The sequence below is a fragment of the Scyliorhinus canicula genome, chromosome 5 (assembly GCF_902713615.1).
Source record: "Scyliorhinus canicula chromosome 5, sScyCan1.1, whole genome shotgun sequence".
In the NCBI taxonomy this organism is placed as follows: Eukaryota; Metazoa; Chordata; class Chondrichthyes; order Carcharhiniformes; family Scyliorhinidae; genus Scyliorhinus; species Scyliorhinus canicula.
In genome coordinates this window covers 89,966,193-89,983,195 of record NC_052150.1, presented here as the reverse complement: position 1 = coordinate 89,983,195, position 17,003 = coordinate 89,966,193, and the positions used below count along the sequence as shown (strand labels likewise).

General features: G+C 45.0%; 1 protein-coding gene across 2 annotated transcripts in view; it reads right to left on the bottom strand.

Moving 5' to 3' along the window:
• Positions 1 to 16,744, bottom strand: part of LOC119966118 (zinc finger protein 385D-like) — a 1,141,865-nt gene extending 1,125,121 nt beyond the window's left edge. The window contains exon 1 of one of the 2 annotated variants that reach the window (XM_038797352.1): positions 16,506 to 16,744. In XM_038797352.1, the coding sequence (XP_038653280.1) occupies positions 16,506 to 16,530 (25 nt within the window). In that variant the 5' untranslated portion in view covers positions 16,531 to 16,744. Of the gene's footprint in view, positions 1 to 16,317; positions 16,451 to 16,505 lie in introns of those variants that run through there. The other variant, XM_038797351.1, reaches the window with a different exon arrangement.
• Between the last annotated feature and the right edge of the window lie 259 nt (positions 16,745 to 17,003).

Below are 17,003 nucleotides of genomic sequence, written 5' to 3'. Positions count from 1 at the left end.
ACTCAGTAGAGAAGATGCATGGAGAGATCACATCAGTCCATAAGAGGGTCATTCAGGAGTCTGGTAACAGCGGGGAAGAAGCTGTTTTTGAATCTGGTAGTCCGTGTTCTCAGACCTTTGTATCTCCTTCCCGATGGAAGAGGTTGGAAGAGAGAATAACAAGGATGGGAGAGGTCTTTGGTTATGCTGCCCGCTTTCCCAAGGCAGCGGGAAGTGTAAACAGAGTCAATGGATGGGAGGCAGTCTGCGTGATGGACTGAGCAGTGTTCATGACTCTCTGTAGTTTCTTACGGTCTTGGGCCGAGTAATTGCGATACCAGGTTGTGATGCAGCCAGATCGGATGTTTTCTAAAGTGCACCTGTAAAGATTGGTAAGAGTCAACGTGAACATGCTGAATTTTCTTAATTTTCTGAGGACATGTAGGTGCTGTTGCACTTTCTTGGTGGTAGCATCGATGTGGGTGGACCAGGACAGATTGTTGGTGATGTGCACATATAGGAATTTGAAGCTATCAACCCGCTGAGGGACCTCACTATCGGGCCACCTGTTGAAAATAGCTGCCTGATAGCGGGATTCCCTCGGGAATCCCTCACAATCCTCACCATGCTTAAATTTGTATGGCTGAGGTTTGGAAATCGCTTCCTGACTGGCGCTCCAAGTCAGAAAGCAAATCATTAGCAATTCAACTCCGGCGGGCGAAAATAGTCTCCTGAATGGAGAGTTTCACCCATTGCGTACTGTGTATCTCTAGGTAAAAGCAACTGTTCTTTCAGGCTGCTTCTTTGAGTACAGATGAGTTACGAATTAATCTCCCTTGCTCATCCTTTGAGGTAAACATGACCATGTTCAATATCTGGTGGGGTTCTGGTGGGAATGTAGGTGACTGCTAAGACCAGCCTGTGCCCAGAAGATTATGCTGTAAATAGGACAGGATACAGCAGACAATTGACTGTTGAACAAGTTGCTGGATTGAGATTTCCTCTCCTTGTGTTTTCTCTCTGCCTCTGAAATGCACTTGCTTCCGAATTAGGCCATACCATTTTAAATTTGCTTGTGTGAAGTGCAGCAATCTCTGGTGAGCTTCTCCCTGGACTCAAAGTTGATATTAAAACTCCTAAGTAAAACTTTTAGGGTGTACTTTTTTAGGATATTGTCTATATGTCCTGTGTTTCCTTTTAAGGCCGGTCCTGCTGCCTGTTCTGGTCTGCATTCTTTGGGATAGCTGCTGCAAAGTTACTGCACCCTTTGGAATTTCTGTTTAAACCGCAGTCTTTGGACACTGGGAAAGCCCCGTTCTAATGGGCTGGTCCAAAAACATCCCCTTTAGGTTTTGTGGTAGAACCCGTGATTTTGTTTGACAAGCAACCAATCAGTGTATGTAGGATTTTCAGTCTTCCCCTATCATAGTCTGTGGCTGGTGAAGCCAGTCGGAAATTCTCAGGGAAAAAGGTGGGTCCTCTGGAGAGTGCAAACTTTTGTTCAGTTCTGTTAAGCAGCCAGCAAGTAAGGACCCTGAAGTCTCTCTCTCTCTCTCGCTCTGCTGGACAATTTTAAGATGCACTCGAACCAAATCTGTCAAAACTTTCTTGTTTAAAGGAGCACCGACAGTCATCAGAATTGGGAAAGAAATCTTGAGTGTGAACGTGCAAGTCGTTTTCCTGAAGGTCTGTGACCTTTAAACTGTGTGTGACAGGGGCTGGGAAGAGGTGAAGAATTGAAGCTTTAAAGTGGCAGCATTTGAGATAAAGCTGCCAAAGTCTTGCACAGGCATCAGGCCAGAAAAAACTGCTAAATTCCAGGATCAGAACTGTATTGTTTTCACAGGGAGGTGAAACTCCATCTGGTGGTAGAAGTGCACTGATCTGAGCATCCTGTGTACAGCACCATCTGGTGACCAGTGACGAGAACTGCACTGATCCGAACACCCCAGACCTAGCGTCATCTGGTGGCCATAGAGCAGACTCGCATCGACCTGGAATTCATAGGTGAAGCACTGCCTGGCGGTCAAAGGGCGGAATTACGCTAACCTCTCGAGTAAATCTATTTCCCAGAGGCTGCAACCACAGTAGTGAAGACTCATGTCAGACCTACCCCTTTAATCCCCATAACTAACCCAACTTGGGAGGCATGGTAGCACAGTGGTTAGCACTGTTCCCTTCACTGCACCGGGGACCTGGGTTTGATTCCCGGGTAGGTCACTGTCTGGGAAAGTCTTCACGTTCTCCCCATGTCTGTGTGGGTTTCCTCCGGGTGCTCCCATTTCCTCCCACAGTCCAAAGATGTGCAGGTTAGGTGAATTGGCCATGCTAAATTGCCCTTAGTGTCCAAAAAGGTGAGGTGGATTAAAGGGATAGAGTGGAGGTGTGAGCTTACATCGGGTACTCTTCCCAAGTGCCAGTGCAGACTCGATGCACTGTAAATTCTATGATTCCATAAAATCAGTTGTGACTGCCTCAATATGCTGTCGACGTTGAGGTAAGCAGCTCAATGTATTTTGTTCTGATATCTAATCTTCAGAAGCTTCCAAAGGCAGCTCAAAGTAGTTAAGCTTCTTAGCATGATGCTGGGACACAATCAAAGTCTTACATGTATAGAGCACAATGGAAAGGCTGTTGTACTATTGACTTTCAGTTTGGTAGGCAGACTTACTACTCTTTATTTCCAGACTGATGTTTGAAGTCAGGTGAAAAGATTTCCAAACAGCTTAACTACGTAAAGCTAAATGCAATGTCAATGTCACTAAATCTAGCTGACATCAATGAGGTGACAAAACAAGATGAGGGGCACGATTTAATGAGAAGAAACAGAGTCTGGTTTGGGTACGTTTAGCGGGGTGTTTCTTGGTGCCTGCAGCACTGAGAAAGACACTGTTATTTAATGGTATTGTGCCATTTCTTTTGGCTTCAAAGAGAGTTCAGTGCATTCCAATCACCACCCTCCTTTATGCCTGAGTGATTTTGAGTGCCCTGCTGGAAATTGACAGTACTTAACTCTCTTTGAAGTGGTTGATGTTTGTAAACATTGGGGTTACAGCACTTCAGAGTTACTGAACCATTAAAAAGATGAATGAAGCAAGGCTCACAGTCGTGTGTGTGTGGAAGCTCTCAATCACATCCCAGTTAGGGAAATGATGAAAGGCTCGCCACTCAAGAATCTGAGGGTTTTAAACACAGGTCACTTTCTCTTTCCAGGAATTGGCACGTGATGCTTCCTCTAACCGAGCCAGCAGGTCTATGCCCAGATGGGTGTTACAACAGTAATTTATTTCACTGCCTCTATTTGGACAGCTCTCTAGCTTCCAGACACTGGTCTCTTTTCTGGGCGGCTTCCTGACATGTTTTCCTTTCTGGAGGGTCTCCTGACTGAGGTCTCTTTTCTGCGGGGTCTGTCAGGGGTCCCCATATGAGAGTAGGGTCCCATAACTTAGGAGGTGTCTGGGGAGGGGGTCTCTTTATTTAGGGGGTGTCTGAGGGGTCTCTTTATTTGGAGGTCACTGGGAGGGGGCATGAGGGTCTGGTGGGGTGGGCAGATCTGCCATTGTGCAGGGGGAGTGTGGCCCTCAGATGGAGTTTGAGGGCAACTCCCTTTAGGGTTTACTTCTTGGCCCACTATGAGGTCCACCACATCAGGGGCCCGCTCGGAAAAACCAATAGTAATCTGCACTAGAGGACCAGAAAGTCACACAGGTCCAGAGAATATTGTGCTCGGCCCTCTAATAATAATAATCTTTATTGTCACAAATAGGCTTACGTTAACACTGCAATGAAGTTACTGTGAAAAGCCGCGAGTCGACACATTCCGGCACCTGTTCGGGTACACTCAGGGAGAATTCAAAATGTTCAAATTACCTAACAGCACATCTTTCAGGACTTGTGGGAGGAAACCGAAGCACCCGGAGGAAACCCACGCAGATACAGGCAGAACGTGCAGACTCCACACAGACAGTGACCCAAGTGGGAATCGAACCTGGGACCCTGGAGCTGTGAAGCAACAGTGCTACACATTGTGCTACTAAGATGCCCCACATTATTAAGATCTGCTTGCATCCATTTGCAACCTCCCGTCGTCGGTGGCAGGCAATGGAGAGTTTCGCCCAATGTCTGTTTCTCTGAACAAAAACACGGAAAATGGTAAAGACTAATCTCCAATATTCCATCCTTCGCCCCCTAACTATCTGAGTATTGGCATCCAGAGCCAGAGAATCAATCCCTTTCAGTTATGCTCTTCCTGTTTAATTTTCTTCATATGTAACTGGGTTCCTTTAATCTGACTGCTGGCTTTAGATTCTTTTATGATCTGCAGATTAGCTTTTCTTCCATCAAACTTATATTTTTAGTTTATTCCTGATGATTGTGTCCTTCTTGACCTTTCTGGATTTCTGCTTGCATCCACAGTTCACAAACAATTTGATATAAAATACCAGTGACATTCTCTCATTATATATTACTATCTAATTGTGTCTAAGAATGTCACTACACTGTTTACAGTTCCGTTTTATCTCTCATTGCTATCAGAGCTGGATTCTTGATAGACGCTGCTAAATGTTCTAAACTGGGCTCCAAACTATTGGGACAGACCTAGTGGGATATCCTTGATTTGAATTAGATATTCCTGGCAAGCACCTGGCTAACACTGAACCCAATTTAGGAACTAGATAAAAGAGTCAGGCAAGAAATGGTGTGTATGCCATCAACATTTCAGAACACCCTGCTTGTGCTCTCTGTGTTCTTGGATTGTACCTCTCATAGCCCAATTAATTGTCCCTTTCAAGTTGTTTTCGCTTAGCGATTTTCTCAGTGCAGCTTAATGTAGCAATGCCTGCCCAATACCTTCCACATGCATGTAGTTTAACAGGAGAATTAGGTCCAACAATTGTGCAGTCTATATGAACCCAAAACATATGGTTGGGGGAGCTGGAACGCAACACTGAAATGCCTTGTTCTTTGGCATATTATCAACATGGGTAGATGGATGTGTGTGTGGTGGGTGGGGGGTGGAGTCAAATTTCAGTTCCAATGCCTGGCCTCTGTTGGAAGTGCAGTGACTGCCACATTGGAATTAGCAACTTCTAGGTGAGCAGGGTGATGTGTTGGGTAAGCTGGGTCTGCGAGGACTGCGTTTACTGCAGTAGTGAGAGGCTGGTTTAGCTCACTGGGCTAAATCGCTGGCTTTTAAAGCAGACCAAGCAGGCCAGCAGCACGGTTCGATTCCCATACCAGCCTCCCTGGACAGGCGCCGGAATGTGGCGACTAGGGGCTTTTCACAGTAACTTCATTGAAGCCTACTCGTGACAATAAGCGATTTTCATTTCGTTTTTAATTTTCAGGCTTCCAACACTTGAAGAAATATAACTCGATTTTATTGAACTCTTAACTATCATACATACTTTAACTATGGGTTGACACCATGCTGACTTGACTGGAGACCTGAGGCTAACCTGGCCAGACTATCTTACTACCACATGGTGTATGTTCTAGTTGCTGCTCATGAGCTCTGACTGTCTCAGAGGCTGGATCCCGAGAGAACGGGAAAACTAGTGCCCCCTGGCTTTATAGTGGGCATGTCCTGTCTGGTGATTATCTGCTGTGTTCTGTGTGTTCACTGGTCATCCTGTGTGTCAATCAATGCCTGTCTGTGCACCATCATATACCTGGATGTATATTATGACACAGGGTGCTTGACTGGAAAATCAGCCACCTCATGTGGACACTCTTGTTGGTGACAGTCAGTGTAGTGTATAAATAAGTAAAGATGTGGTGGATCACCTTGTTCCTTAAGGTCAACTAATTGAATTTCTGGAGCATTTTAGTGACTCTCTGCTTTAGTGCTGTTTTCATTCATGGAATCAGTCATGTGCCAAAACCATGGCTCTACCATCACAATTGTCCAATGCCTATTCGGAAAAGGGGAGTTATCTCCTGACTTGCACTTAGTTACTTCAGTAAAGTTTCTGGATCTTGCTCATCAAAGCTGGCTACCCTACCTCTCCTCAGACTACCATCAGACAAGCCTTGAGCTGTGCAACATTTTTGCAGCCAGTGATTCTTCCTTTAAATTAAGTCTGCAAATCCCCTCCCAGTATCAGGCCATCGCCCAACATCAGGTTGTAAGTCTGTCCAGCTCTTGCCCACAACCCACTAATTATCTGAATGCTGAAATATGGGCATTTTCAGGTTTAGCTGGTTCCAGCAATGCAATGATCAACTTACAGTCGGTTAGATAGTAGAGGAAGAGCAGCCAGCCCACAGACGCACTTGTAAACAGCTTGATGTTATGTGACAAAACTTGTCTGGGTTACAGTTGTTTAAATTTTTGTCTCTCAGAATGCACTCAGCATAAAATTCCATAGGGATCGAATTAGGACAATTTAGGTGCATAGAGTGGTCTTTGGGCCGGAAGTCAATTTTGCCATTTTGGATGTTTAATGGTTCAGAGAAGGCTGGCAGTAAACGGACATAGATTTATTTACACTATTTACAAAGTTCTGCATAATGCAGCATATCACTCGCAGTTCAATCCTAGCTGGGAGGGCTCACCACACCAGGCCCTGTTTTGGGCCTGCTTTTATGTTAGCTCATAATGAGCCCCAGGTGGTTGGCCTCTGCCAGCTACCTGGGAAGCTCGTATTCCATGTTTCCCAAGGGGAGATCAATGATGGTCCTCATGGGAGTTATGACCTCGCACCCACCCCAATCTGAATGTCCCCTTCAGGCGCCAACGGTGGAGGCCTTCTGCGCCGCTTCACCCGCAGCTGCGTTTCTGTCTGTGCCAGTTCTGAGTCGGGTGGAGTATATTGATTAGCTGATCGCCGTTTCTTGGTGGACTGCTGGGACCTTTGTTCCAGAAACGCCACCGTCCACCAGCATGGACTGTTCTGCATCCATCTCGGATCCAAAATCATCCTGCTCTTGTTGGACCGGGCATCAAAGAATTCAATCAAATTTGTGAGGCAAGACTTACCCTTCACGAATCCGTGTTGACTATCTCGGATTAAGCTGCATCTTTCCAAATGATCATAAATCCTGTCCTTCAGGAGTTTTTCCATTAACGTACCGACCGCCGAAGTAAGACCAACATATACATGGATTTTAGTGAGGCGTTTGATAAGGTTCCCCATGGTCGGCTCATGAAGAAAGTAAGGAGGTGTGGGATAGAGGGAAATTTGGACAATTGGATAAGTAACTGGCTATCACATAGAAGGCAGAGGGTGGTGGTGGATAGAAAATTTTCAGACTGGAGACCAGTTACCAGCAGTGTACCACAGGGATCAATGCTGGGTCCTCTGCTATTCGTGATTTTTATCAATGACTTGGAGGAGGGGGCTGTAGGGTGGGTCAGTAAATTTGCTGATGACACCAAGATTAGTGGAGTAGTGGATGAGGTGGAGGGCTGTTGAGGCTGCAAAGAGATATTGATAGGATGCAGAGCTGGGCCGAAAAATGGCAGATGCAGTTTAACCCTGATAAGTGCGAGGTGATTCATTTTGGTAGAAAAAAATTTAATGCGGATTACAGGGTCAATTGCAGGGTTCTGAGGAATGTGGAGGAACAAAGAGATCTTGGGGTTCATGTCCACAGATCTCTGAAAGTTGCTACTCAAGTGGATAGAGCCGTGAAGAAGGCCTATAGTGTGTTAGCGTTTATTAACAGGGGGCTTGAGTTTAAGAGCCGCGGGGTTATGCTGCAACTGTACATGACCCTGGTGAGACGACATTTGGAGTATTGTCTGCAGTTCTGGTCACCTCACTATAGGAAGGATGTGGAAGCATTGGAAAGTGTGCAAAGGAGATTTACCAGGATGCTGCCTGGTTTGCAGGATAGGTCTTATGGGGAAAGGTTGAGGGAGCTAGGGCTTTTCTCTTTGGAGCGGAGGAGGATGAGAGGCAACTTTATAGAGGTTTATAAGATGATGAGGGAGATAGATAGAGTGGACGTTCAGAAACTATTTCCTCGGGTGGATGTAGGGGTCAATGGCATAACTATAAGGTTCAGGGTGGGAGATATAGGAGGGATGTTGAGGTAGGTTCTTTACTCAGAGAGTGGTTAGGGTGTGGAATGGACTGCCTGCTGTGATAGTGGAGTCGGACACTTTAGGAACTTTCAAGCGGTTATTGGATAGGCACATGGAGCACACCAGAATGACAGGGAGTGTGATAGCTTGATCTTGGTTTCAGACAATGCTCGGCACAACATCAAGGGCCGAAGGTGGTGTACTGTTCTATGTTCTATTGCCAGGTTTCTTGGTTGGCACTGCTTGGGTGGCATGGGGCCTGCCAGGGTACTGCCCTGCCCTGTCCCTGACCAACCTGAGGAGATCCAATGGCCTCCAAGACGTTCAGATGTCCATTTCGACAGGTCTCTACTTGTGGAGACCAGTACTAATCGCTGCCTGGTTGAGGTCTCGCCGGTGCCGCTGCTCACCACTGGGCGCTGGGTGAATGCGGTGGCAAGATGGCCATGCATATTAAAGTGAGTCATTAAATATCGTTACATGGATCGCACCCAGCGAGGACGTGATTCAGATTGCGCAAAACCTCGCCCGTGATTCATGTGTTGTACCCATCTCCGTACTGGCATGACTCGGTGGTAGAATCGTGCCCAGTAGCTCACCTTCTGACTCCACAAAACCTACAAAGCACAAGTCCCCTGCAGGCATAAAACTCCACAGTTTTGACACCGGCGTGGGACATAGTCCCAATAACGGAGGATCCAGCCCTATGTGTTCCATGCTTTTTGCCATGCAAGCACAGACTGCTGCCATAATGGCTGTGCAAAACAGTGGATTAAACTTACACTCTCTCTTAGATCACCTGGGCTTTGTTTTCTGACCAGACTGTCTTGTCAAAAGCCTTGCTAAAATTCATATTGACTACATCAAATGCTACTCTCATCACTCTGCCTTGTTAACTGCAAAAAAAAATCAGTGAAGCTTGTCAGACAATTCTTGACAAATCCACGCTGACAACCCTTGAGAATTCTGTGCCTTTCTAAATGAAAGGAGAAAAAGGGAAAGATTTACATGTATATAGCGCCTTTCATGACTGCAGGACATCCGAAAGTGCTTTAGCGCAAATGGAGTAGTTATGAAGTGTAGTCACTGTTATAATGTAGGAAACATGGCAGCCCATAAATGCACAGCAAGCTCCCATTAACAGCAATGTGAGAATAAGCAAGTAATTAGCTTTAATGATGTTGATTGAGGGATGCATATTGGCCAGGATATCTCCTCAACTATGTCTGAAAATAGCACCATTCGATCTTTAACTTTAACCTAAGAGGGATGGCATGGTCTTGGTTTAAGATCTCCTCTGAAAGGGAGCTTCTCTGACACTGCAGCACAGCCGGTGCACCACACTGGACTATCAGACTTAATTATTGTGCTCACGTCCTGTAGTGGGATTTGAACCATAATCCTTCAGCGGCTCCGATTTAGAGGAGAGTCGTACCAACTGAACCATGTCTGACAATTGTGTTCTCCTGACCCTCAGAACATATCCCAATAATTTGCTCAGTATCAGGGCCGACACGACTACTTTACAATTAGGTCAATCCCTTCCTCCCTTTTCAAACAATAATAGATGCAATAGGAAAATGATAGAGCCTCCATTATTTCCTCCATTACACAAGCACAATTAGAATGTTCTAGTTACTGTTGCGAGATGCTCAGGGTTGGCGCCGTCTTTCTCCTGAAAGTTTGGGGCCAGAATGACAGGAAGACTGCCTTCTGGGAAGGAGTCTCTCCTGCATCCAATGCCATGCTGTCGCCTGGTGGGCTGGTAATGTTCACTAGGCAGTCTGTCAGGTTGCTATTCAGTAGGCAGCTCTGTCGGGTTGCCTCATGATTCTGTATCAAGATTGGGAGTATTTGGTTGGCATCACTCTGGTCAGTTGAGTAGTATGCTCCATGTCCTTTGGAACACTCCTATCCTCTGGTGGATGGTCAGTTCTCGCTGCACCTCCATGTGGCTTTTCAATTTAGCGAGGTATCAGTCGCATTTTTGTGAGTCGGTTTGGGAAAATATCTGGTGACATTTAAATTCGCCATAATGCTGCTTAGCCAGTGTCTTTGGATTGGAAGTTGCCGCTCTCCTCAATTGTTAAAGGACTCCAAGAACATTTCTGCCCTCGTGTGGAGTTGCACTCCAGCTAAATCCCCTCATGGCTTTTAACCAAGGTGAGGCAATTCACTCTATATCTGCTTGCCTGTCTGGGAACTCCTATTATGATCCCAGAGCAGACCCCAACAGTGGCTAGGATACTGGACCAAAACCCAAATATTTTAGTTAATTTTAAGACTGTACTGAAAGAATGACTTGCTCCAGGAGTGATTGCGTGTAAAAATTGGGCTTTGGTATTTCTGAAACAAAACCTTTAGCATAAATACAAATTTAAACTTTAAAATTCACACCCATAAAAGGACTGCTTACAATTGCCCCTTAACACAATTATACAATTGGGATATTCCATCTGTCTGTTTAACGTTCTGTTGTCCTTTCTTGGGCTTCTTTTAACTCTACTGGCCTGGCTTTGTCTGTGTTACATTGATGCAGCTTTAGGTCAATGATTATGGGATTTATTTTCACATGTTTGGGCCTCTAAACATTCTCCAGCCTTCTACACACCTGCAGATTTCTGCTGCCTGACATTGGCCTATTTTCTTTTGCTGGCGAATACTTTGCTGCCAGCTAAATTGTTTCTGAAGTCGATTCCTGCTACTGGTAGTTCAGGGATAATTCCTACCGTGGCAGGGCCCCTGTCAACAAGATTACACTCTTGGTGGACCCGAAGCAGGGTTGAAAACACTATTCTCCTGCCACTCCATTAATCAGGGCTTCGAACTTCAGGGTGGACTCGGATAGGGGTGGGTGAGGTACATTCACATTCCCCTCCAACATTAAGAACTTTGTGGCCCCTGTGTCACAGAGCAGTACAGATTAGCCCATATTTTGTATAGGTAGGGGGACATTGTTTCTGAAAGGACTAAACTCCAGAAGCTCTCTGGGAGTTTGTCCGGCTTGGACATACATGGTGCCATGCCCTCCAATGGGCAAGTTTATTCAGTCTGCGTCTCTGCCTACTCTGCTGCACTACCCACTGGGGCACCCTTCAGAGGACTACACATGTGGGGCCCGAGCTGGCTTTGAAAGCAGACCAAGGCAGGCCAGCAGAACAGTTCAATTCCCGTACCAGCCTCCCCGAACAGGCGCTGGAATGTGGTAACTAGGGGCTTTTCACAGTAACTTCATTTGAAGCCTACTTGTGACAATAAGCGATTTTCATTTCATTTCATATGCTCTACAGGTTTTCCTCACAACTTCCAGCACTCAAATATGGTATGACATATTTTATTACCATGGCAACACACATGTCTGCAGGTAGTCTCCTGCCAGGTTTCAGGCGGACTCCTCGCACCCTCCTTTGTGTTTTCTTTTCTGGATGGGGGGCTTTTCCTGTCTATGTTGCCCTGCTTATCTTTCCAATGGTTATGGGAATGGTTTGGGAAAGGTCTGCCTGAGTTTCCAGGCCCATGAGTGAGATTTTGGATTGTCTGCGGTGACTGCTGCATCACTGGCTGTCAGGATTCTCTGCTCCTTTAGTGCACCTGCAGGTTGGAAGGTAATCAGATTTAAAATTCCTCTAACAATATAAACTCATGCAATCCCTCATATGTGTGTGGGAGTCTTAAGGGCATTACTCATTGGTCAAACACGATTTGCTTTCAAGGCTTTCGAACTCGATGTAGGTTTGTGTGGATTTCTTATGAATGTTCCGGAATTGTTGCTGATATGCCTCTGAGACTAACTCGTAGACCCATGGGATGGCAGCCTTGGTTCGCTCACAGTTCTTTGACACATCAGGAGGCAGCATGGTGTCAACTTCTTGGGCTCTCCCGAACAGCAGTCCCTAAATTTAAAATGTCCAGATCTCCAATGGCTGTTTTAGCTCTCCTACTACTTTCTCAAGAGTGGCAAAAGCTGACTCCAATTTGGGAATGAATCTCACATACTTGAGGGCTTCGGAAAATGGTTGCGAGGTAGGGAGATAGGATTTGCTACTGAGTAGGGAGAGATTTTCCCTTACAGCTTCTAGCTGTCTGACCTCTCTCTCTCTCTCTCTCTCTCTCTCCCTTTGAGCAGCTAACTCCATTTCCAATTTTCATGTTGGAATTTAATTTCCCTTTCCTGTTCTCTCGCCTGAGCCTCTCTTTCCCTCTTTTGCTACCTTGCTCTCTCACAGTCTCACTCTTTCACCCACTCTTTCCAGCTCCTGGAATTTTCCAGCTCAAATTTGGCTAGGGGATGGAGTTCAGAGTTATGGTTGAGCTCCTCATCTATCCACACTCTCTGGCATCTGAGATATTCTACCAACAACTGGATCGGTTCTCTTCTCTTCACCTTACTGGGCAATTTCAGCTGTACCTCTCTAACTACAGCTTTCAGTTACACAGTGTGAAGAGGTGCCAATTCACTCTTTTCTTAGTATTAGGGGAAAATTATTTGCTATGGTAAGTTGCTGTGTCTTAAAACTCATTTGCATCATCGACATTTTCCTTTTGGCTTCCAATGACTCTTTACATCAAATTTAATTTGTGTCTTAAACTTAAACTCATATCAAATTCAAACGGGTGATCACAGACGAGTCCCCAATTTCTGTTGTAGACAGGAGAGGTTTAATTTAAAGAGCACTAATTTCTCCTCTCACTACCCATCTAAATGTCTTTTCATTTGTTTCCCTCTTTATAAATGGGAATGCATGGGCACAGCGGCACGGTGGTTAGCACAGTTGCTTCACAGCTCCAGGGTCCCAGGTTCGATTCCCAGCTTGGGTCACTGTCTGTGTGGAGTCTACACGTTCTCCCCGTGTCTGCGTGGGTTTCCTCCGGTTGCTCTGGTTTCCTCCCACAGTCCAAAGATGCGCGGGTTAGGTGGATTGGCCATGCTAAATTGCCCTTAGTGTCCAAAAAAATGTTAAGTGTGGGTTACTGGGTTACGGGGATAGGGTAGAAACGTGGGCTTCAGTAGGATGCCCTTTGTAAGGGATGGTGCAAACTCGATGGGCTGAATGGCTTCCTTCGGCACTGTAAATTTATAATTCTATAATTTCCCCAATCCCCCATTTTTTATGTGATTGACAGATTGATTTTATTGATAGATTGATTTGATTTATTGTCACATGTACTGAGGTACAGTGAAAAGTATTTTTCTGCGGCCAAGGGAACGTATACATAGTAGACAAAAGAATAATCAACAGAGAACATTGACAAATGGTACATCGACAAACAGTGATTGGTCACAATGCAGAATAAGGGGCCAAACAAAGCAAATACATGAGCAAGAGCAGCATAGGGCGTCGTGAATAGTGTCCTTACAGGGAACAGATCAGTCTGAGGGGGAATCGTTGAGGAGTCTTGTAGCTGTGGGGAAGAAGCTGTTCCTATGTCTGGATGTGTGGGTCTTCAGACTTCTGTACCTTCTGCTGATCTAAGCTTCTATTAAATATCTCACAACAAACTTGAGATAGGATGAACTCAAAGGGTTAATTTATTTACAGACACTCAAAATGAGGGAAGGAGGGTTTACAATATCATCTCTGTACTCAGACAGGAAAGGGTGGGATAGAAAAAATAAAGTTTTACAGTACAGAGGCCACAGAGAAAATAAATATTGGTTTACTTGATTTCCAGAGTCCAAAATCAACATTCAATGAGACATTCCTTCACGGAGGTTGGCGGGCTGAAAATCAATGTGGTGGAGTTCATTTTTCCAGTGGTGCTGACTTAACAAGATGAGATTGGCATGCAGAGTTAATCAGTCTTGTCGGCAATGTCACAGAAATATCAACAGAATCACAGATGGGGGCCAGGTGTTCAATGGGCTGAACTCTTCTTTGTGGCTGCTAGTGTAGCCAACTGAGATGGCCACTTACAAAGAAACATAGACATTTGCAAAGACTCAAGGGAAATATGGCCAATACAAGATTCAGGCAAACTCAGAGCCTGAATGTATATTTGCTGACAGAGAACCAGACAGTATCGAAAACCTCTAGCCGATTTGCATTCTAATGACCCATTTCCCGAAGACAAAGGACTGATACTCAGGTATCCGATACAATTCCAGACACATCAGTGCCATTCCCTTTACTCAGGAAGCATAAACAGCAAGCAAAAGACCGCTTAGGACCACGCTCAGCCACCAAGGCACCCGCCCCTTTATTGGCTCAGATCGAAGGCAGTGATCGAATTCTGCCAAAATATTGGGTCCAAACCTAAGGATCGCCCAAAAGAGCATGAAACCCCCAAGGATAAAGAGAGACTGCCATCTGTTCAATCTCTTCTGGCCCTGGCACACCGGCACTCTTCAGCCTGTCCTATACCTGAAGCCAACTGCAGCACCATGACCAGAAGCAAGTTCAAGATCAACGACCGCTATCAAAATGGATGAGCCCAGCAGAACTTAAGTTACTTCTCCAGACCCAGCCACTCCAGATCCGAACAAAGGCCTTGTTCCTCTGCCAAAGCCGGGTGCTTTGTCCAAATTACCTAACAGCACGTCTTTCGGGACTTGTGGGAGGAAACCTGGAGGAAACCCACGCAGACACAGGAAGAACATGCAAACTCCACACAGACAGTGACCCAGCCAGGAATCGAACATGCTCCTTGGCACTGTGAAGCCACAGTGCTAACCACTGTGATACCATGCTGCCCTGTTGCAGCATCGTTACAGCATGCTTCCTTCATCAGCTACTAGCTCCAGCACAGGTCCATTACCCCCATGCACCACCAGTGCATCCTCCCTCTGACCATCTGGCCTTTTCCCTCTCCATCTCAATGTTGTCCTTCTCCCCTCCTCACTAGGGAATGTGTCTCCCTCTACCCCCCCCCCCCCCCCCCCCCCCGTTCTTACAACTAAACAGACTGAGGTGCAGGTGTGGCACTAGTTGGACTTTCTGCAGGTCATTGTCGCCTTATAACAGCCAAGAGCCCCTGTCAAAACACAGCTTCCAATAGCAAATGACAACAGCACTCCAAACAGCCTGGAGTGCTGAGGACAAACCAAGGGCCCAATTGATGACTTTTCACCTGCCCTCACAATCATTCCTTGCAAAAAACGAGGTTCCAGGCATAATTCACAATCGAAACATCATTTTTTTAATAAACTCCATTCTTAAAGTTACAAAGCCAATGCACAGAGTGGCCTGGGTAACCCCTTAATCCTTCTCATTGCTTGCTCCAGAAACCAATTCAAATTCTAATTGAATCCAATTCATGGTCTCCATAAGAGAGACATACTAGTCCAAGGTGGCAAGAAAAGGCATTGCACCTCATCTTGGGTTTGATCTGACGCTTGATTTTTGCCAAAAGGTTAATTGCTCCCAGCTCATATTATTCAAGAGTATTGCCACTTTAACCAGCCGACCAAGCCAATTTAAATAAGGTGGATAGGCTCCTGGTTTCTAGACCTGCCCACCTCCAGCATCCAAACGTGACTCAACATCACCACGCCTAATAATATGTCAACGCAGATGCCATAAAAGCACATTTTCACCACCTATTATTCACCCTTTATTTCTCACATGTTACTAATCAAATAATCATTGTTACCATTTTATGAACTTCCTTCTACTCAGTGAAGCAATAGCTTTCTGTACTTTTATTATCAGATCAGATCAATGAAATTGCTATCTCCCAGCAGTAACATGCTTTCCATACACCAATTTCTGGCAGACGTGTACCATGCTGACAGCCATTGCTACTTAATGACAGAAGTATCTGTGCAGGTTCAATTAAAGATAAATGCTAGACACAAGTAATGCGTCGGACTGTCATGCTAAAATACTGCTTTTATGCTTCACATTCCTGGGGCTGTGAGTGCCAAAGCTCTTGCCATTTAGAATCTAATCGGTGACAATACACTTGACAAACTGCATCCAGAACACAACTCTAATTCTAAGTGATACATTCATTTAGGATACTGACAAAACAATAACAATCAGCAGAAGTCATCCTTCCATGTCGGGAAGAATTACTGTACCTGCCATGCAGCAATATGCCAACTTCTTATATATTTGCAGCTTTGCTGATATAATTTTTAGCTGAAAGCAAAGAATTAAATGAAACAGAAACTACTTTAAAGTCAGTCCTTTATACATTATCTTCAACAACTGTATAAGGCAGTCCTGTGAGGCATAATTCAATCACAACAAAAAACATCAGGAAATAAAGCAAACATGCTGTGAACACAATGAAAACCCACAGCATGAGCACAAATCAATAGACACTAAGCCAAAATGTAAACAGAATCTCGCTGAATGACTGACCTTCCCGGGAGCTTTTCTGGATGAGAGGCTGCGTTATCATTAGCTTAAGGTAGCTCAAGTTCGAGTACATCATTTTCTGTTCACTAGCACCTAATGAAGTAATAACTAATGCCAGCATGCTCACTCTATACATTATACAAGAAGTAAATCTAAATGAGCTGTGTGAAGCTATAACTCTTCTGGTTTACCTTGCAGGGTGACACTGCTGTCCATTCCGTCAACTTCTATTTTATGGTGTACACAGCAACCCACAAAAATACACTGCCATCCTCTGCACAAATCACTTGATTATTGATCGCCTTACTTATTCCAGTTCATTGACTGCACCCCTTTCCACAGCAGTGTTTCTGCTGTTTCAGCAACTGCAATGACATTTCCAAAGCTGTAAGATTTCACATACATCCAATCATCACTCTCCTATGTGATCTCACGCCTGCTTTTATGATGTATAAACCTTCATAAATTAAACACATGACACAATGTGAGGCTAATAATTAAAATCATTAGAATGTAAGTGAGTACATCTTTGATGTGTGAGCATTATTTATAGAAAGCCTATGAATACTATTTTTACACACTAGATTAACAAATTGCTCATTTTCAAAGAGTATTCCACAGAAATTCCAAATTCATGTTTCATTCTCTAACACGCTCCTTAAACATTCTTAAGCATCTGCCGTCCTATT